General features: G+C 38.9%; 1 protein-coding gene across 1 annotated transcript in view; it reads right to left on the bottom strand.

Annotated features, from left to right (window-relative positions):
- Positions 1–13,222, bottom strand: part of stard8 (StAR-related lipid transfer (START) domain containing 8) — a 99,279-nt gene extending 86,057 nt beyond the window's left edge. Inside the window, exon 1 of the mRNA XM_022685101.2 lies at positions 12,828–13,222. Within this exon, the coding sequence (XP_022540822.2) occupies positions 12,828–12,927 (100 nt within the window). The 5' untranslated portion in view covers positions 12,928–13,222. The remainder of the gene's footprint in view (positions 1–12,827) is intronic.
- Between the last annotated feature and the right edge of the window lie 8,580 nt (positions 13,223–21,802).

The following is a 21,802-nucleotide window of genomic DNA, read 5'->3' as shown; positions in this document are numbered from 1 at the left end:
ACATTGATGGATGCACATACAGACAGACTGAGACAGACAGACAGACAGACAGACAGACAGACAGACAGACAGACAGACAGACTGACAGAAAGACAGAAAGACAGGCCAATAGATGGTTGAATGGATATGGATAGACAGATTGCAGAGAAAGATGAATAGATCAAGACAGGAAGATAGACAGCTAGTGACAGATGCACAGACAGACTGAATAATAGACAGAGGGATAAATATACACAGACTCACAAAAAGATCAATAGATAAATAAAAGTATAGACAGGCAGCTAGGTAGGTACAGCAACACATGGGCAATCAGACTGCAGAGAAAGATAAGTAGACACATAGACAGATGACTATTAATAGATGCATAGATGGAAGCCTTAACAGCTCGTCAGACAGACAGTAAGGCAGGCAGACAGACATATATAATATTTGCATGGACAGACTGCAGAGGGAAATAAGGCAGACTGATGGATGGATGGATATAGACAGGTGCACAGACAGACAGACATTCACAGAGAGGCAAATCAAAGAGAGAGACACACAGACAGACAGACAATAACTTAATGAACAGATTAGCAAAGGTCTACGTAATTGATGGATGTACAGACAGATGGATAGACATAGTGAGGAGTTAAATGGACAGACAGATAGACAGACAAAAATCCAATGTTTAGCTAATACATAAGAGACAGACAGACAGAGCAAGACAGACACAAATTCATGTCTAGGAGTTAAATGACCTGAAACAAACTAACGTCTAACTAAAACAGATAACTAGAGACAGACAGATTGAGGATTTAAATGAACAGAGACAGACAGCCAGAGTAAGACAGACACAAATTAATGACAGACAAAAATTCAATGTCTAGCTAAAACATAAGAGAAAGACAGACAGATTAGGGAGTTAAACGGACAGAGACAGACGGCCAAAGTAAGACAGACACAAATTAATGTCTAGCTAAAACAGATAATTAAAGACATACAAACAGACAGAGGAGTTAAACGGTCTGAAACAAACTAATGTCTAACTAGGACAGATAATTAGAGACAGACATATTGAAGATTTAAATGGACAGACAGATAGACAGACAAAAATCCAATGTCTAGCTAGAACATAAGAGACAGACAGCCAGAGTAAGACAGACACAAATTTATGTCTAGCTAAAAAAAAAAGATAATTAGAGACAGACAAACAGACTGAGGCCAGAGGAGTTAAACGATCTCAAACAAACTAACGTCTAGCTAAGACAGATAATTAGAGACAGACAGACAGACTGAGGAGTTAAACAAACAGACAGACACAAATTAAGGTCTAGCTAAAACAGATAATTAATTAGAGATAGACAGACAGACTGATGCTTTAAACTGATAGACAAAAACAAAACTTAAGTCTATCTTCATTAGACAGACAGACAGACAGACAAACAAATTAAATATATAAATGGACAGACAGACGCAAACTAATCTCGAGCTAAGACAGATAAGACAGAAAACTGAGAGAGTAAGGGGTTAAATGGTCAGACAGACAGACAAACTCATCTCTAGCTCAGACTGATAATTACAGAGACAGACAGACAGACAGATACAGACTAAAGAGAAATATAAAAAGACCAATAGACAGAAAGAGAGATGGACCAAGAGACAGAAAGAGGGGTGGAAGTAAGGACAGACAGGCCGAGAAAGATACACATACATACATGATTATAGAAAGACTTGGATGATGGACAGACAAATAGATAGAGACAGAGAGACGGATAAAGAGGTTAAGGGGTGAAGGGGAAAGATTTTGAGAGAGATCTAGAGAAGATGAATGGAAATATGGACAGAGTAACACATATACTAGATGTAGTTAGCACAATGCTAATTAGTGGGTTTTTAAACTTCTATTTCCTATTGGTTACATTATTGCATAAATAAATAAATGAATAAATAAAGAAATCTATAAATGCTCCTTTGCATATAAAGCACACGGAAGGTTTAGCTGAACGAGAAGGAGTACAGAGAATGCACTGTAGCATTAAAAACAGAGAGCTGAGGAGAACATTCTGTCTGAATATTATTTAAAGTGTCAACAGTTGCAGTTTAAATACAGCAAAGGCTTTTTCTGAAACGGCAACATTCAAGCAAATGCTAAGAGTGCAAAAGTAACAGCAGGGTCACCAATCAGTACAGCAAGCCAACGACATGCATCCTTTATAATGAGGAAAACTCCTATCAATTTGCATTTACATTTACATTTACATTTACGGCATTTTGTAGATCTTACCCAGAGTGACTGACTAAAAATACGCTTGAGGGTTCTTCAAAAAAAAAAAAAAAAAAAACATCCTTAGTGTGAAGAGATGTTCAGAGTTACTTAATGCTGGAGTGAATATGAATTCCAAGATATAAGATGCATAATATTTAACTACTATGTACATCTCATCACCGTCATGCTAAAAAAACTTCATATTACAGTTTTGCACAATATAAGGTGCACCTAATAAGGCACATTATGCAAAACTAGTAAGGAATAGAGGTGTCGATATGTTTTCTTTACAGTTCAGAAGGTCTCACCTCTGGGTGATGATGTGGGTTAACTACGTTTTTTAAAGCTAAGTTAAGTAAACAAAACTGTAATTATTAAAAAAGAATAAATTAAATAAATTAAAGTCAACCAAGCGCTGGATGATAATCCACACCGATTTCTCTCCTGAGTAAAGCGCTTCTGTTTATTAACAGTAAGCTTAGATTTCCTAATTTCCAATAAGGCTAGGTGCAGCAGCATTAGCATTAGTGGCTAACCTCATGCGCTTGCTGCGGTTAGCATTAGTAATTGCCACACGACAGCGCTACACTGAGGAACACGATCAGCTCGTGGCTCATCCCACGTAGCTTGGTTGAATCATAGACTGTATATAAGTATGGACAGGGCGTCATCATTTACTCTCATTACAGCGTTTTGAAGCAAAAATATGGCCGAAATTGAAGCTGCCATCTTGCGTGCGAGGTAGAGACAAATTGGAGCCAGAACTGGCGCGGCAGAGGTGGGAGGCGGGGCCGTGTGACTGCCCAAACCCCGCCCTCCCCCTCAATTACTCTTTGCGTTTTACCGTCATTTTCACCAAATAATTTACTAACCTAGTTAACTAGATAGGTACCCAACGCTAGGTTAAAAACCTAACCTAGATACTAAAATTAGGGAGAAGAACAAAGTATGAATACTAATGAGTTGAAGGAGGGAAATTATCCACTTACCGAACGTTTCCATGATGGTCTGTTACAACAGTTAGCTGCTGAACAAGCCATTGCTTCGCTTCAGAAATGTCATTTTTAAAAGTAAAATCCGAATGTCAGAAAGATTTGACTGTGAGCTCTGCGCCTGAGCCACAGTGACGGTGCGTGTTCATGCTCTCAGGCGACCTGTCAATCACCACATCGCCACACCCCTTTAAATAATCACAGAATAACTGCTATAAAACGTATTGACTGTGAAGAAAAACACTGGGGGTTATTAACACAGGATGGGGGTTTGCAGAATGTACAGAACTTGCAAACTTTCAAAAAATTCTGGATGTGTAATTTTAGATTCTCTCATTCTTTCATCTCTCATTCAGTCGAATGGAAATAGGCGGGGTTTAAAGTTGTACTGGAGCCAGCCACCAGAGGGCGTAAGAAACGTAGTGGCTTCACTTTTCAACCCCCATCATGCTGTCCATACTTATATACAGTCTATGGCTTTAACCAGTAAACACGCAGTCTACAGACTGATATACTCTCTTCTGAACGGCGAAAGAGCTAATGCTAATGCTAATACTGGTTCAGCCTCGGTGCTGGAGAACTAAACTGAAACTCCTGTATAACACTGCACCTCAGTAAAGTGGCTTTACTGCTCCTTACAACCTGACTGGTAGAAATCATACATAATTCATACACTAAAGATTTTTGGAACAAAATTAAGGGATTTTAAGTGAGCCTTATAGTGTGAAAAACATGGTAATTGGATCCAAAATGACCTGGAATAAAATCAACATCAACTTCCACTGACACTTAAGGGTTTTCCTCTAATGTAAAGTTGTTATTCTGCGCGAATGAACATCAAAAATGCAAGTAAGACATGAGTGCAGTCTCAGGCCTTTAATAAGGACAAGATCAGTGCTCTTGAAAGAGAGAAGTCTTCAGTCTAAATTAAAGGGGAAAGCTTCTGTACGACAAGATATTCCAGCTATAAGCCACACCCAAAGAGAGTTCAGCAAGAGAGGCCAGAAAAGAGGTCTGAGTTTTTTTTTTTTCCCATTTGTTTAGTTGGTCATTAAAGGAGTGGAAGAAGACTTTATACCACAATAGAGAAAAAAAGAAAGAATGTGATGCTTAAGTTTTCCCCTTATTTTAAAGGAATTCGGAAATTGATACAGGCTCAGAAATATACACACACTGACGAAGAGTACTTAATTAAGTATTGCTGTATTTGCCTTTTAACTACCTGTTAGGGTATTTTTTACACCTGCCTAGTTTGGTCTAAAAAATAAAAGATAGGATCACAGCCCAGACCATCAGAACCATGAAACTCTTTTTTTTTTTTTAGTATGGTCTGGACTTTTCAGGTCTGGACCAATAACAGGATACAGGCTATAGTCAACCATAAGACTAGGCCTGTCGCACATGACCTTAATCATTTCTGATAATTGTGATATCGTCTATTGTGTTTATTTGTATGTTTGTTCACATATGTAACAATGAACAGTGTATTTTAGCCAATCATGCTTCGATAACTGTGACTCCATACACACAGTGTAAACTAAAGTACGTGAAGAAATAAGTTTTTAATAAAAGATTATTTACATTTTTGCTGTTTTTTTAGTTTGGGTCTGAACCAAAGTAGCAGACATAAAAGGGGCCGTAAACCACGACCCGAACCAAGGGACCAGAGTTTGATCCGACCAAAAGGGATGTTCTTGGTCCGGATTTACTGTACTACGGTCTGGTTCACCTGCAGGAAAAAAAAAAAAAAATTGGTCTTTTGAACCAAATATAGAAAGTTGAGTCAGTCTTTAAAACAAACCATAGGGGGGAAAAAAAGTGGTGTGTGCCGAAATCAGACATTCCTTGGCGTGCCGGCAAGTCACGCTGCGGTATACACACGATTAGAGTGGGAATTTATTTATTTGACTAACATTCACCTAGAATAGTTTTCTCAGTGTCTTGAAGGAGTTTCTGGAGGAGCTCCTTGAACAACAGCTCAGCAACAACAGAAGTTCTAGCTCATCTTAAATCACCATCTCAGTTAATCAGGTTTAGATCAGGGGATTGTGAAGGAAAAACACTTTTTTTTGTATACACATAATTCCAGATGTGTTATTTAACTGTTTTTATGTCTTTAATATGAATCTACAATGTAGAAAATACATTAAATTACACTGAATGAGAAGGTGTGTCCAAACTTTTGACTGGTACATGATGCATATTTTATTGCGACACACACACACACACACACACACACACACACACACACACACACAGGCTCAAGCTTACAGCTATCAATAGAAAAAACAGACACTGGTACAATGAAAAAGATGGCACAGTTTAAGAGATCGGTTAAAGGATTAAAGGAAAACAGGATCCAAACACACACACACGCACACACACACACACACACACGCACGCACATGCAGACACACACTCACACACGCACACACGCACACAAGCTTACAGCTATCAATAGAAAGCACAGACACTTTTCACTGATACTATGAAAAAAGATGGCACAGTCTAGGGGACCTGTTAAAGGATTAGAGGTAAAGAGGATACACACACACACACACTCTCTTCCAGCTGTGGTCTGACTTCAAATGATCTAATCTGGTTCCTTTACTTCCCGTTTCCAGGCTCCGCCCCTTCACTGCATTCTAAAACTCCCAGCGGCACTGTGGGATTTCCCACCCAGATGGCAGGACACACACACACACACACACACACACACACACACTTAAATAGAGCTGAACTATATGGATGAAATGCAAGCACTGTGATTACACTACCACACAGTAACTGTATAAAAAAAAAAAACACACATATATAAAAAAAAAAAGTCCTGTCCAAAAGTAACTGGAAGCCTGTTCCTCCAGCATTTATAGGAATGTTATTAAAGAACCCCCCTCTCCCCCTCTTGCTCCAGTAACAGACTCTACTCTTCTGTGGAGGCTTTACACTAGATATTATAACATTACTGTGAAGATGATTAAATTGTATTAAGCTTTGAGATCCTAAGAGAATTAATTTGAAGTTCAATACTAAGCCCACATTCAGCACTAGGAATGGTGAACTTGGCCTCATGCACTTCAGCGTGGTTGCTGGTCAGTGGCTTTTATTGGAGATTGTGAGCTGTGTGCACAATAGGATAGTGTAAACACAACTTGCAGTGGATAGTAGCACATACGGAGAAGGAGGGCTCAGCTGGGAAATTACAATACTAAATTGTACCTTCATTAGCAAATATTTAAATAAACACACGAGTAAGTGTGCATAGTGAGTTGTGCCTGAAGTGGAGTTTAAAATGCTGCCATTTGTAAAATGGGACTGATGCAATTCCCTTCCAAAATGAACACCAACTCCCTCTCCCATAATCTCTCTTCTATTCGTTCTGTCTTTTTCCTCTCTCTCTCTTTCTCTCATGATCTCATTTCCAGCCCCAGCATGACCCTGACGCACACTGCATGGGCTCTGCCCTAAGCCCCGCCTCTCGCACGTGCACCGCCAATCAGATTCAGAGACCTGAAAGAGACATACAATGCAACAGCAACAGAGAGAAAGTTATAAAGTTATATATAGACAAAGAGAGAGAGAGAGAGAGAGAGAGAGAGAGAAGGGCAGAAAAGGCACATAAGAGAGGGAAAGGTTTGTGAGAGAAGGAGAGAGAAAAGAAAAAGTGTGAGAAACTGAGAGAAAGAGAGAGAAGGAAAAGGAAAGGTGTGTGACAGACTGAGAGAAAGAGTGAAAAAAGGAAAGGTGTGAGAGACAGAGAAAGAGAGCGAAAAGGAAATGTGTGTGACAGACAAAGAGAGAGAAAAAGGAAAGGTGTCTGATGGATAAACAGAAAAAGAAAAAGAAAGGGAAATGTGTATGACGACAGAGAAAGAGAGAGAGAAAGAAAAGGAAAAGTGTATGACGACAGAGAGAGAAAAAGGAAAGGTGTGTGACAGACTGAGAGAAAGAGAGAAAAGAAAAACTGTGACAGACTGCGAGAAAGAGGGAGAGATGGAAAGGTGTCTGATGGATAGACAGAAAGAAAAAAAGAAAGGGAAATGTGTATGACGAGAAAGTGAGAGAAAAAAGGAAAGGATTGTGACAGACTGAGAGAAAGAGTAAGAGAGAAAATAAAAAGTGAGAGACTGACTGAGAGAAAGAGGGAGAGAAGGAAAAATGTGTGACAAAGAGAGAGATAAAAGAAAAAGTGTGATGGAGAAAGAGAAAAAGAGAGAAAGAAAATGAGTGACATTTGAAAGGTGTGTGACAGAGAAAGAGGGAGAGAGAAAACGAAAAGATGTGTGACAGACTGACAGAAAAAGAGAAAAGAAAAGGAAAGGTGTGTGACAAACACAAAGACAGAGGGGTAAAAGCAAAGGTGTATAACAGAAAAACAAACAGAGAAAGAGGAGAAATAAATACATAAATTATAATTAATTATTTAATTAAGTTATCAATGAAAAACTAAAAGACAAAGGCAATTTGGAGAATTTGTCAAATTGTCACTATGGTATGACAGTTTAACATAGAAGAACGGATTTTCAGAAAATCAGCTTTGAAGCTTCTGCTTTACTGTAGTAGTGTACAGACAGTCTGCTGCTACAGATACAGCCCCCAATTCAACATCCACTTTTACAGACATGCCTCTACATGACAAACACATTAACACATGTACTGTACTGCATTACAGCTGCTCAACCTCTCTGACACACACTCGCAATGTATGTACACACACACAAAACACACAAAACACTGTCAACTGGGCTGCAGTTTAAAGATATATGCACTTTGCACACAAACACACACACAAAGGACATACAGTAGGCTTGTGCGTAGGTTTGTACTGCTCCATTACGTGTGGTGACATATCGGCCAATGTCACTAAACTGAAAGAACAATACAGAAAAGTGAGAGAAAAAGGAAAAAGGAAGAGAGAAAGGGACGGTAACGGCCATGACCTTCTCTCACCCTCACTGATCCCACTCGATACAAATGAAGTAAACAAGCAGCTTGTCCTCAAGCTGTTAACATATTCATCTGGTGTTTCACAGCAAACACCCCCATTTAGTTACTATAGCAAACATATTTAAATAAAGTTCACAACATTTCCTAAATATACACTAAATACAGCACTCCAACCACCATCATTTCCAGTGCTAGAGCAAAACCAGTACTTCAACCAATAAATAAAGCACCATAACCACTAATCTAAAAACAGCAAGCTAACTGTTCAACTACTTTCTACTCCTAGTCCACATACATTTCTCAACCAGCACACATTCCAGTCATATTCTGAATACAGCACCACAACCATTACTTTCATGTCCTAGTCCACCAAAAGTACCAGTCATATTTAAAAAACAGTACCCTTACTACCACATTTCCCAGACCTACTCCAAAAAGGACACCCCAACTACTACCATTCCCACCTACAGTAGTATCCTAACAACCATATACTCCAAATACAGTTTCCCAACCACCACCATCACCACCACCAGTTCCCTAAATACAATCACCACCAGTTTCCCCAAATACAATCACCACCAGTTCCCTAAAAACAATCACCACCAGTTCCCCAAATACAATCACCACCAGTTCCCCAAATACAATCACCACCAGTTTCCCCAAATACAATCACCACCAGTTCCCTAAATACAATCACCACCAGTTCCCCAAAAACAATCACCACCAGTTCCCCAAATACAATCACCACCTGCTCCCCAAATACAATCACCACCAGTTCCCTAAATACAATCACCACCAGTTCCCCAAATACAATCACCACCAGTTTCCCCAAATACAATCACCACCAGTTCCCTAAAAACAATCACCACCAGTTCCCCAAATACAATCACCACCAGTTTCCCCAAAAACAATCACCACCAGTTTCCCCAAAAACAATCACCACCAGTTCCCCAAATACAATCACCACCTGCTCCCCAAATACAATCACCACCAGCTCCCCAAATACAATCACCACCAGCTCCCCAAATACAATGCCCACCACTTTCAGCCTGGTATTGGTTAGGTAAAGGGGGTAAAAAAAATAAAAATAATAATAAAAAAAACCTTGGGAAAATCCATATTGAAAACATTTCTAATCAAGCCTTAATCTGGTTCTTAGAAATTGTTGTTGTGTGTGATATTGTTTCTTCATGTTCTACTGAAATATGCACCGTCATAAAGTAGTAAACCCAAGACTAAGGAGCTGCACCACAGATTTCACCATTCCTCTAAATTTTGTCAGATTTTATGTGTGAGAGGGAGGAAATAGCTTCTCTGACTGGTAAAACGATCTCCCCATATGTGTGTGCGTGTGTGTGTGTGTGCGTGTGTGCTGAATACAGCTCATTGTTCATTCTGGATCTTAAGCTGCTATTGTTTCTGCTCTTGCTGCATTGCACCACCACTGACATCCCATTCACCACCATTTCCAGTCTCAACATAAATACAGTACTCCAACCACCATCTCCTGCACTACCATGCCAAATAGCATCATGTTCAATCCCATTCCAAATATAAAACCCCAACTACAATACCCAAACTTTCACTGCAAATACAGTACTCAACACCACCACCATTTCAGCCTTATACCAAATACAATACCCCAAATACAATATTCAAACTTCCACTCCTAATACAATACCCAAAGCACCACCATTTCAGTCCTATACCAAATATAATACCCCAACTACAATGCCCAAACTTTCACTTCAAATACAGTACTTTAACCACCACCATTTCAGCCCCATACCAAATACAATACCCCAACTACAATACCCAAACTTCCACTCCAAATACAGTACTCAACACCACCACCATTTCAGCCTCATTCCAAATACAATTCCCCAACTACAATACCCAAACTTCCACTCCAAATACAGTACTCAACACCACCACCATTTCAGCCTCATTCCAAATACAATACCCCAACTACAATGCCCAAACTTCCACTCCAAATACAGTACTCAACACCACCACCATTTCAGCCCCATTCCAAATACAATACCTCAACTACAATTCCCAAACTTCCACTCCAAATACAATTCTCAACACCACCACCATTTCAGCCCCATACCAAATACAGCACCCCAAATACAATGTAATACCCAAACTACCACTCCAAATACAGTACCCAAACCACCGCCATTTCAGCCCCATTCCAAATACAATACCCCAAATACCCAAACCACCACCAATTCAGCCACATACCAAATACAATACCCCAAATACAATACAATACCCAAACCACAACTCCAAATACAATATTCAAACCACCACCATTTCAGCCCTATACAAAATACAATACCCCAAATACCATAAAATACCAAAACCACCACTCCAAAAATACAGTACTTACACCACCACCATTTCAGTCCTAGACCAAATACAGTACAAATTCCATTAAAACTTCTAAAATGTCTTTTCCAATTCCAGTTATGAAGTCTGTTTTAATATTTTATAAATTCAATTTCTACATTTTTGCTTTTTTGGGTTTCTCTTGTTACCCAACCCAGATTTTTATATCTGAAATTTAAGTCTCAGTTCTGTGATTATGTCCAGGTTTTCCTATTGATTAAATCATAGAGCCCTACAAATACTTTCATTTCAATTTCCATTCCAAAAATACTACCCCAAAATTTAAACCTCAATTCTGCAATTCCATCCAAGTGTTTCCCCATCACTGAACTTATAGGGCCTTTCTAATACCCTGATTTCCAGCCTCATTCTAAATCCAGCATTTAAAACACCAACATTTTCATCCCCATTCCAAATACAGTATCCCAAACACACTCTGATGTAAGACAGCTTAAAGCCTACACAAATGAAAACAGTATGTGTGTGTGTGTGTGTGTGTGAATTTCCAGCCCCTAATAACCAGCAAATCTACTCTGCCATGGGAATTTAGGAAAAGCTGGTTATGTTCCCATTCTATAAACAAACTAATCACCCACAAACCTCTGCTTGTATTATAGTTTCACAAAACAGGAGACACAGCTAGAGACTACAGAAGCACAGCTTCAGCTTCACTGTTATTTATACTACTGGTACAGCTGCTCAAATAAACACCAGCTGTGTATCAACACCATACTTTACTGGATTTACTGTACACTCTTAACATGATATTCGCTTATGCTGCTGTATAAAATGTAGGTTCTCCAAAGAAACATTTAATTAATGTTTTCTATTTTTTTTTTTTGGAAATAAGATGTGAAGAACCTTCTAGTTCCATAAGGAACGTTTCAATGGTCCTTTTTTGAAAGTGAGATTTCGATGAGCCATATTTGTACATGAAACTTGAAGAACCATATTTGGCTCCCTAAAATAAACAATTCAATTAGCCATTTCTGTAAGGAACCCCTTTTGGTTCCTTAAATAATTTTTAAAGAAATATGAGTTCTTTAAAGAATGTTCACTGAGCCACTCTTGTAATTGAGACATGAGAAACCACTTTTGGTTCACTAAAGAAAAATTCAATGTGTGATTTATTAAGCAATTTTTATTTGGTTCTCTAAAGAACATGTTCAATGTGATATTTTTAAGCAAGATGTAAGGAACCCCTTTCGGTTCTATAAAGAACATTTAATTGAGCCATTTTTGTAGGTAGGTTCTCTAAAGAACATTTCAATAAGCAAGTTTTTTAATTGAGATGGAAGGAACCAGGTTTGATTCCCTAAAGAATATTTCAATTAGTATTTTTTGTTGGCAAGATGTAAAGAACAACTTTTGGACCTCTAAAGAATATTTCAATGAGCCATTTTTGTTGGTAGGGTGTGAAGAACAACTTTTGGTTCTCTAAAGAACCTTTCAAAGGGTGATTTTTTAAAGCAAGACCCCTTTTGGTTCCCTAAAAAACATTTCAATTAGCCATTTTTGTAGGTGAGATGTTAGAAAACATCTTTGGTTCTATAAAGAATATTTCAATAAGCTAATTGAGATGTAATTGAGATGGAAGGAACCAGATTTGGTTCCCTAAAGAACATTTCAATGAGTAATTTCTTAAGCAAGATGTAAGGAACCCCTTTTGGTTCCATAAAGAACATTTCAGAAAGTAATTTCATAGGTAAAATGTGAGGAACAACTTTTGGTTCCCTAAAGAACATTTCAAAGTGCGATTTATTAAGCAAGACGTGAGGAAACACTTTTGGTTCTCTAAAGACCATTTCCATTAGCCATTTCCATAAGTGAGATGTGAGGAACCACTTTTGGTTTCCTAAAATAAACATTTCAATTAGCCATTGTTGTATGCAAGACATAAGGAACCAGGTTTGGTACCCTAAAGAACATGTTCCAAGAGCTATTTTTGTAATTGAGATGGAAGTAAGCACTTTTGGCTCACTATAAACCCCATCAATGAGCCAGTTTTGTGATTAACATGTAAGGAACCACACTGGTTTTGTAAAGGGCCTTTCAATGTTTCAATGGGATATTTGTTGTAAATAAAAAGTCAGAAGAACCACTTTTACAACCTCATAATGAGTCATTTTTGTAAGTGAGATCTAAAGAACCTTTCAATGAGCCAATAAATGAGATGTGAAGAAAAGAACTGCCGACAATCAATTGGCATTCAGTGTTAGAAAACTTGACAGACCCTTCAAACTCACCGAAAGCTCGATCGCCCTTGCAGATACCACGCTGTGGTACAGAAGTGCCACGGCAACCACGCCGCCGCCGCCTTGGAGATGAGGTTTCCATCTCACTCATTCAAAATCCAAAAGTGTTCCAAAATTCCCACATGAGAGAAGCAAATTCCAACGTTCACAAACGTCCCAAACTGCATCAAACTCCACCATTATCTTCTTCAATACCACCACAGTCCTTCACTAGACATTGCTGTACACTTATACACACATACACACAGTCCAGGAGGTCCAGGAGAAACAGTCATAGATCCCAGTAGAAACTGCAGGGCCAAAGCTGTGCTAAAGAAGCTTTTTGGCTAATAACTGGGTGTGGGAGCAGAACAGCAGAAGCAGCCTTATCCTGAAGGAACGGGGGGCAAATCTCACCCTTCCTGCCCCCACCCGTCCCATTCGGCCCCTCAGAGTAAATGACCCACTTCACACTGACCCCACCCCCAGGAAGCACATACCACTCCGGCCACAAGTGTGTCTGTATGTATGTGAGTGTGTGTGTGTTAGTATGTGTGAGAGACAGAGAAAAAAAAGAAAGAAAAAAGACAATTTTTTTTTATATAGTTACTATTTATCGTGAGTAAATAGTTTCATACATTCAATAGAAACAAAAAATCTAAAACCGTTTGTCTATTTCGTAAACAGTAAAATGACCCGGATTTTGTATGAAATAATAGTTTCTCAAAAAAATGCTACAAAAATAATGTAACAACAAAACTCTACCACAAAACAAAACTGCTATATATTCAGTGTAAACTGCAAATAAACAAGTAAAATACATCCAGAAAATAAGATGAAACAATATCAAGATATGGAGGGTTTTTTTTTATTGTGTCAACTTTTTGGCATATATTATTTTTTTTATTGTGTCAACTTTTTGGAGATATTATTGATTATGATCAAATTTGGCACATCCCTACCTGATAATGGAATAAAATGATCTTAAATAACTGATATATTGATAACAAAACAGCAAAATAATGCTTTACTTAACTACCTAAAACGAAATTTACTTTTGTTTGCTAAAAATTGGAAAATATTAGAATAAAAAAATATAACAATGATTTAATTACTTACTAGGGGTGTCACGATCTCGATATTTTATCGAAATCGAATCGAAATGAGGTCATGGTCTCGAGTATCGAAGTCAAAAAGAGGATCGACGATCCCTCCCGCGCGCGCTACGCAAATAGCGCAGCGCGCTACGCAAATGGCGCGGCACCAACACAGCGCATCATGAGCGCAGCCCCGCCCTCAGTTCTGCTGTGTGAGAGACAGCTGCCTTTCAACCACGGAGGAGAAACTGAAAACGGATTTATAGAAATATAGACAGGGCTCTCAAGTTTTGAGTGTCGGCGGGAGTGTGATCACTGTTTTTTATCTGTCCAACGGGGGCGGGGGGGCAGGGGTTGGGCGCGCAGGTTTTGTATCTGTATCTAACGGAGGGGTGGGTGCGCGCAGGTGAGAGCGTGTGAACTCGCTGAAATGCGTGTGTCAGTGTGACTTGAGAACACTGACTATAGATCACAGTGAGGTGGATTAAAAATCTTAAACTTATAATTGACTACACCTGTTGCTTTCCATTGAATTAAAAAAACATCTTTCTCTCAGATAAAGTAAACACAAGCGTGTTTCTGACTAAAATAAAAGCTTTTCAGGAGAGATATAAGTTATGTGTAAATATTTATAAGACAATACCTGACAAAATCTGTTTTAATGACGTTAATAAACATCACTGTGACAGCGCTAGTCACAGTTTCACCACATCACTTATCTAACCAGCCTGTACTGATTTCTGCCCCCCAATAATGCTTTCAATAACCTCTAATAGCCTTTAATAGTCTTCAGTAGCCTTTAAAAGACTTACCTGGCGGCCGTGGTGTGTCCACTAAACTCCGTAGTTATAAACATCCTGAGGTTAGCAGCGCGCTAACTGACCTGTTTATAATGTAATCCGAGCAGTGACTGCGTGTCGGCTGTTCTAACCTGCTGCTGTTAGCTGTTTGGGCTGAAAGATGAACTGTAGTGAGCTGTATTATCCGGTTAGTGGGGTTAAAACCTTTATTTGTTTACAGAAACAGTAAAAACGGACTGGCTGAGCTCTGTAGCCCGTGGCTGGGCTTGTGCTGCTGCTGCAGCTCCGACTAGTGGTTGGATGAAGAACTGCAGCTTCATGTAAGTGAGCAGTTTCACCAGCCATCCACACACAGCTCTGATAGACTGCTTGTTTTAATAGTGCACACTGTTGCTACCAAAAAAAAGTCACTAGATGGCATTACCATATATATCTTAATAAATAATAATAATAATATTTATAATATTTATAATAATAATAAATATATTATTTAAATTTTATGAGGCATAAAATAATAACAAGAAAAAAAAACAAGAAAATCGAGAATCGAATCGAATCGTGACCCTCAAATCGAAAATGAAATCGAATCGAGGATTTAGAGAATCGTGACACCCCTATTACTTACCCAAAGTCAACACAATTTCTTATTCACGTTAATGAATCCTCCTTAATAAGTAAATCTACTGAGCTCAGGCCCATTCAGGGCATGATGCGTCTGAATTGCCAGTAGTGTAATGTAATATAATTATAGAGACAGGCCTAACCCAGCCTGTTCTAATGCATTCATACTGAGCCTCCATCACAGCTGATGAGTGATGAGTCTAGTCAGTCAATATTGGCCACTGTCCGCTCTGCAGGACATCTGCTAACAGGAGCTCTGGGATTAATAAACACTGTCAAAACAAGCATGCGGGTACTTTACTGAGGGGGACCAGAGACACATCATTACACTGCTGTTCACACAGTCAGTTAGCTTCTGGCTAATTTGTATACTGAGTGAAAGTGTGTAGTGGGTTACATCTCTGTATGTGTGAGGTTTAGTATAATACGAGGGGAACTGCAAATAACAGCTCAGCACAGCCACAAATAACCTCTGTGGGCTTAACAGCTTCTAAAACTCCGCCGGGGACATTTCTATACAGCAAATTATCCCCAATGCTGAATGTAAAGAAGAAGCAAAACTTCACACCCCAATCACCAAACACGTCATTCAGGGTAAGGAGGCTTTAAAAATTAAACAAACAATGCAGATTCTCCACGTCCCGGATGTTGATAGGAACGTATGTTACCAACAATTACATAATCAGAACAGATTACATAAACGATGCTGTTGAGTCATTTAATCTTTCAATCTGTCTGAGTAAATCATATACACATCATACCCGGAGAGAGAGAGAGAGAGAGAGACAGAGAGAGAGACAGAGACAACAGAGCGAGAGACAGACAGAGTCAGAGAGAGAGTGTCAGTGCAGAGAGAGCGCAGAGAGAGAGAAAGAAATATACAGAGAGAGATGCAGAGAGACAGCACAGAAAGAGATACACAGAGTGACAGAGAGAGATGCAGAGAGAGAGAGAGACACAGGGATACACAGAAAAAGAGAGAAAGACAGCGCAAAGAGAGAGAGAGAGACAGAAAGAATGATACAGAGAAAGAGAGATGCAGAGAAAGAGAGCGACAGAGAGAGATGCAGGCAGAGGGAGAGAGCACAGAGAGAGACACAAAGAAAAAGATAGAGAAAGAGAGATGCAAACAGAAAGAGACAGAGAGAGAGAGAGCTCAGAGAGAGACACACACAGAAAGAAAAAGATACAGAGCAAGAGAGATGCAGAGAGAGAGACACAGAGAGAGAGAGAGTCAGCAAGAAAGATACAGAGAAAGAGAGATGCAGAGAGAGAGAGAGACACAGAGAGAGAGAGTCAGCACAAAGAGAGAAACAGAAAGAAAAAGATACAGAGCAAGAGAAACGCAGAGAAAGATACAGACAGAGAGAGATGTAGAGAGAGACAGAGAGCGAGAGACAGACAGCGAGAGAGACAGCACAGGGAGAAAGCATAGAAACAAAAAGATACAGAGAAAGAGATGCAGAGAGAGAGAGAGAGAAAGAGAGAGAAGCAGAGAGAAAAATACAGAGAGATAGAGAGAGTAAGAGAGACACAGAGTGAGAGACAGAAAGAGAGAGATACAGATAAAGACACAGATAGAGAGAAAGAGAAAGATGCAGAAAGAGAGAGATGCAGAGAGAGAGAAAGATGTGGTATTTCCTGTCTCCGATCGTTTGTCATATTCTGATTGGATCAGAGTTCAGGCTGTTCAGTCACTTCCCGTTTTACCAAGAATGTGAGCGGGATTGTGGGTAATCCCCCAAGGTGGGAGAGAGAGAGAGACAGGGAGGAAAGGAGTGGAGCGGACGAGCGGGACGCGGCAGGAAATGACAGATCAGAGAAACGGTTGCAGGGGCGTCGCCTCGCACATCAATTCCTGCTGATCAGCAACTGTGATGTCTGGTTGTCTCTCGCGTGTATTAACAGACACGTGCGAACATCACCAGACGTTCAACACTAAAGCGTACTAGAATGTGTTTACTTGGCAAAGTTGAACTCATAGTTCAGTTATAATCCATCAATCTAAATCATGGTCATAAACAATAGAGGAATGATAAATGAGTCAATTCCAAAATCCCAAAACAGTCTTTACTAACAAATATTTATATAATTTTGTGCAGTAGGAACATATGGCAGCATGGTAAAAATGCTCAGGCCACTTTGAAAAAAATTTATCCCAGTTCAAAAATACATTTTTGTCTGTTTTTAGACGGTATGACCAGCTTAGTCATGCTGGTCAATCAGCTTAGTGACCAGAAAGCTCAATCTTATTCATCTTATTGGTCTGATTAGCTAAGCTAACAGCTAAAAAAACTGTAATTTAAAACCTTAAACAGTTATCTCTGCTATACTGAAACATTTGATGTTCTGTGGAACATTGAGGACATTTCTTTTTTTGTATGAAAATGATCAGACATTTTCTAAATTTACTTAAATGCTTCATTTGAGCCCATTCATTTTGTATTCACTTCAAGTGGGCATTCTCCACTCTAGAGATACTCTGGCATGGCATAATAGTTCTTGCACGGGTTTAGTTTTCAACTGTTCTTGTGATTAAACGTGTTTTTGGAGTGCAGCCAAGTGAGTCAGCGATTTCCCACAGTGTCACCAGTCAGTCATGTAGTGTGTAAATCACAACAACCAAAGGACTCGTTTAGAGCACAACCAGTCGTGTAGTGTGAACACAACAACCTGACGACTCGAAAAGTCGTAAAGAGTGTGTCAGGCATAACCAATCTAATCTCAAACAAAAACATAAACCTGCAACCCTTAACCAACTCAACCAAATTATTTAAACGAGGCAATTGAGCAAACCAGGCTAACCAATCAGAAAGCAGCAATAGCCCATAAGACTTAGATGGGATGTTTTTGCTACAAAGCCTACACATGTTGGTTCTGTGTGAATTGCCGTGGTGCCATGCTGCCAGACAGTCAGTACAGAGCTCATCAATTTATTCATGATCCATAAAAGGAAAAACAGCCTGTTTTAGTCTATGGCCAAATAACAGGGTTGTAAACGGGTGTGTAAAACCAGATCTGAGCATTTTTCATCTAGACCAAAGTCACATACTATATATCACATTATATACATATATACTAGAGGAATTTTCATAAATGCATTGTTTGGCACTTTTAAGATGAAAGAAATGAGAGAAAAAGATGTGTGTTCGATAGATGTGTGTGAGAGCGAGAGCGAGAGAGAGAGAGAAAGAGAGAGAGAGACAGAGAGAGAGAGAAAGAAAGAGGGAGCAAGAGGGAGTCAAAGAGACAGAATGAAGAAGGAAAAGGGAGATAAGTGACTCAGCACTGACCACGAAAAGAGAAGCACAAGTCTCAGCCAATCAGAACACACTGTCTGGGACACACACACACACACACACACACACTTCACTAGTTCTCTGTCTCTATCAATCTAACACTTCTATCTTCATTTTCTCCAAGAACAAAATAAAAAAAAACCACACACCTGATCTAATGGCCTTCACTCTCCCACACACACAAACATACTCGCACACAAACACACACACACACACACACACACACACACACAACACCTCCCCAACCACCAAGCCTGCCTCGACACAGCCCTAAAAACAGAGCCAGAGTTACAAGAACAGCTGTTAGTTTAATGCCAGACACACACGCACGCACACACACACACACACACACACACATGCATACACACACACATGCATACACACACACATGCATACACACACACATGCATACACACACACATGCATACACACACACATGCATACATACACACACACACACACACACGCTAAAATTGAGGCTGTGGATGCATTTCATTTTCAGCATTACCAAGTTCTAACGTTTATATTGAGCAGCACAAAAACACACACACATGCTTGTGAGTGTGTATTAGTGAGCAAAAGGGGTGCACGGCATGAGGGAGGAGGGGAAAAGAAGATATGTGGTAACAGTGTTAGAAATCCTGATATCTATGTGAAATCCTAAACTGGTTTTCAGCATTTTGCTTGTTTGCTAGGGGTGGGCGATCCGGCCCTAAAATAATATCACAATATTTCATGGTATTTTCATGATGACGATACATTTAGCAATATGACAAAACAATGAATTAAAAAAAAATATTTCAGGAATACGCCACTGCAACAAAATGAAAATTTAATTTTATGAATGCTTATATGATATGATATGGCACAGCCCCTAACTGAGATTTAAAAAACAAGAAGAAGAATTTGATATAATGGGAAATGAAAACAGTGTGAATTTCTTTTTTCTTTTTTTCTTTTTACTAAACAAAAAAAAAAAAAAAACAACAGTATCCTGATGTGACAAATAGAGGCGAGTGATAGGGAACGATATTTCAGGGTATAATATTGGTTATGATATTAAAAAATGTTGCAGATTTGTTTATTGTGTACGATACGATATGGCGCACCTTTATTGGCTGCACCTAACTTAAGCAGTAGTGAAGCTCTACCTCACTCTACCACCAGCTTTTTTTTTATGTCACATGAGCACAGTCTGCTCTTATCCAGAGCAACCTATAAGGTCATTTCTATTACAGAGGTGGGCCAATGTAGCATTGGGAATCTAGCCCAGGAAGGGAACTGAGCAGCAGTCTTCCACATGATGTGGTAGCTCACTGGCAGGTAGTGGTGTTATCCACTGCCCACACCAACCACTATATATATATATATATATATATATATATATATATATATATATATATATATATATATATATATATATATATATATATATATAGTAGTGCTGTGCGATATGACGATAAATATCGTGGGGACGATAGAAAAGTGTTTGTGCTACTTACCTTCTATCGTCCCTATCGTTTCTACAGTAATTTCATCAATTATTCATGCAAATATAAAAAGTAGGCTACGATAAAATGTATTGGCGTTAGGGTTAGGTTTCTATCATGGTTTTCTATTTTTGGTGAGGATCTTGGACTGATTTTATGTGGTACACGGCGCTCTGTTGTGTATTTTTACATTTTCATTATTTCACTAGAACCGTCACGCTGCCGCTGCTTCTTCGTTCTATAGGTGTTGCGTCTCATAGCGCTGGTAAAGCTTCACGTTCTGTCTTTAAGCTACTGCTTTGCGTGTTCAGTATTTCGTTTTGATCTTTCAAATTCGTTAGATTATATTTTGAGCTTAGTTTAGTTGGTTATTTTCCTATTTTATATCTATTTTTCTGTTTTTAGAACGTCTCCCTGGTCTTTTAAATGAATGTTGATTTACTCATTTAATAGCTGTATGTAACTATTTTAAGCCAGACAAACAGTGTGATTTTTTTTTATCGGTGCGGAGAGCTCATTCGCACGTTTGAATGGTTTGTCCTGTAGGGAAACAAACGTGATTAATATGCCGACACTGTTGTCTGACTGCACGTCATGCAGCCTGTAAGCAGTAGAAGGAGCGCCAAATCCCCGCAAGCCGCGCACCCATTAATCCACTTGCGGAGCTTTAAACCCGCGGATGAGCGCATCACTTTCCTTGGGCTGGGTCGGGCTTCAGGAAATAGCCTGTGATGTAGTTATCTGTTTTTTTAATACTATTTTTATTTTATATAAAGCTATGGTACGATAATCACCATATAGCTAAGTAACCAAGTATTATTGTTAACGAAAATGAACGAAATAACGAAAACTGAAAGTTCTCCTTAACTGAAACTAATAAAAACGGTAATTAAATGAAAAAACTAAAATAAACTGAAATTACAGATTGATTACCCTCATATTCGTGTTTGTTAATTTATTTATAATTTATTTATTTAAATGTGGTATATCATGATATATATCGTTATCGTGACATAAAAAATTCCATATCGTGATATATGATTTTTCCCATATCGCACAGCACTAATATATTGTATTGTACAAGCCTAGTAAGCACCACCACTGTCTATTATGTTGTAGTAAAGTAATGCTACCCCAAAACCTAAGTATTAATAACCCAAAACGCAACACTAATACCTTAATGTAACCCTACCTAATTCTACACCTAATTCTAACCACTAAATCTTACTATTCCTACACTACCTCATCCCCAACTCATCCCAAAGGAAAAACACACTTCCATTGCTCCACAGCTCAATGGTGGTTGGTTCATGGTTGATGCCTCATAAATGTTGACCTAACATTAAATTAACATTTAACTTTTCTATAGAAGCTTTCCATACACCTAACCCTAGGAATTAACTAACATCTAACCTTAATCTTGACCCAAACCTTAAATGTAAGAAAAGAGTTTAGGGTTCTATACTTAATACAGAATCAGTTGAATTTAATGGATATTTAGTTAGTTGAGCATCAGTGAAGCATCTACAAAGTGCTACTAATAAAAAATCTGTATTTTAATTTACATTATTCTTCAGTTGTGTTGCCACAGCTTTCTCCTCAATTTCTTCCGTTTTTCTCTGTTCTTCTCTCACTCCGTGGGGAAGGAGCTGCACTGGGCCCTTTCTGCACTTTTCTGTG

The sequence above is a fragment of the Astyanax mexicanus genome, chromosome 1, assembly GCF_023375975.1.
Source record: "Astyanax mexicanus isolate ESR-SI-001 chromosome 1, AstMex3_surface, whole genome shotgun sequence".
Taxonomy (NCBI): Eukaryota; Metazoa; Chordata; class Actinopteri; order Characiformes; family Acestrorhamphidae; genus Astyanax; species Astyanax mexicanus.
Note: the sequence above shows the minus strand (reverse complement) of the source record. Positions and strands in the feature narration are given on the sequence as shown.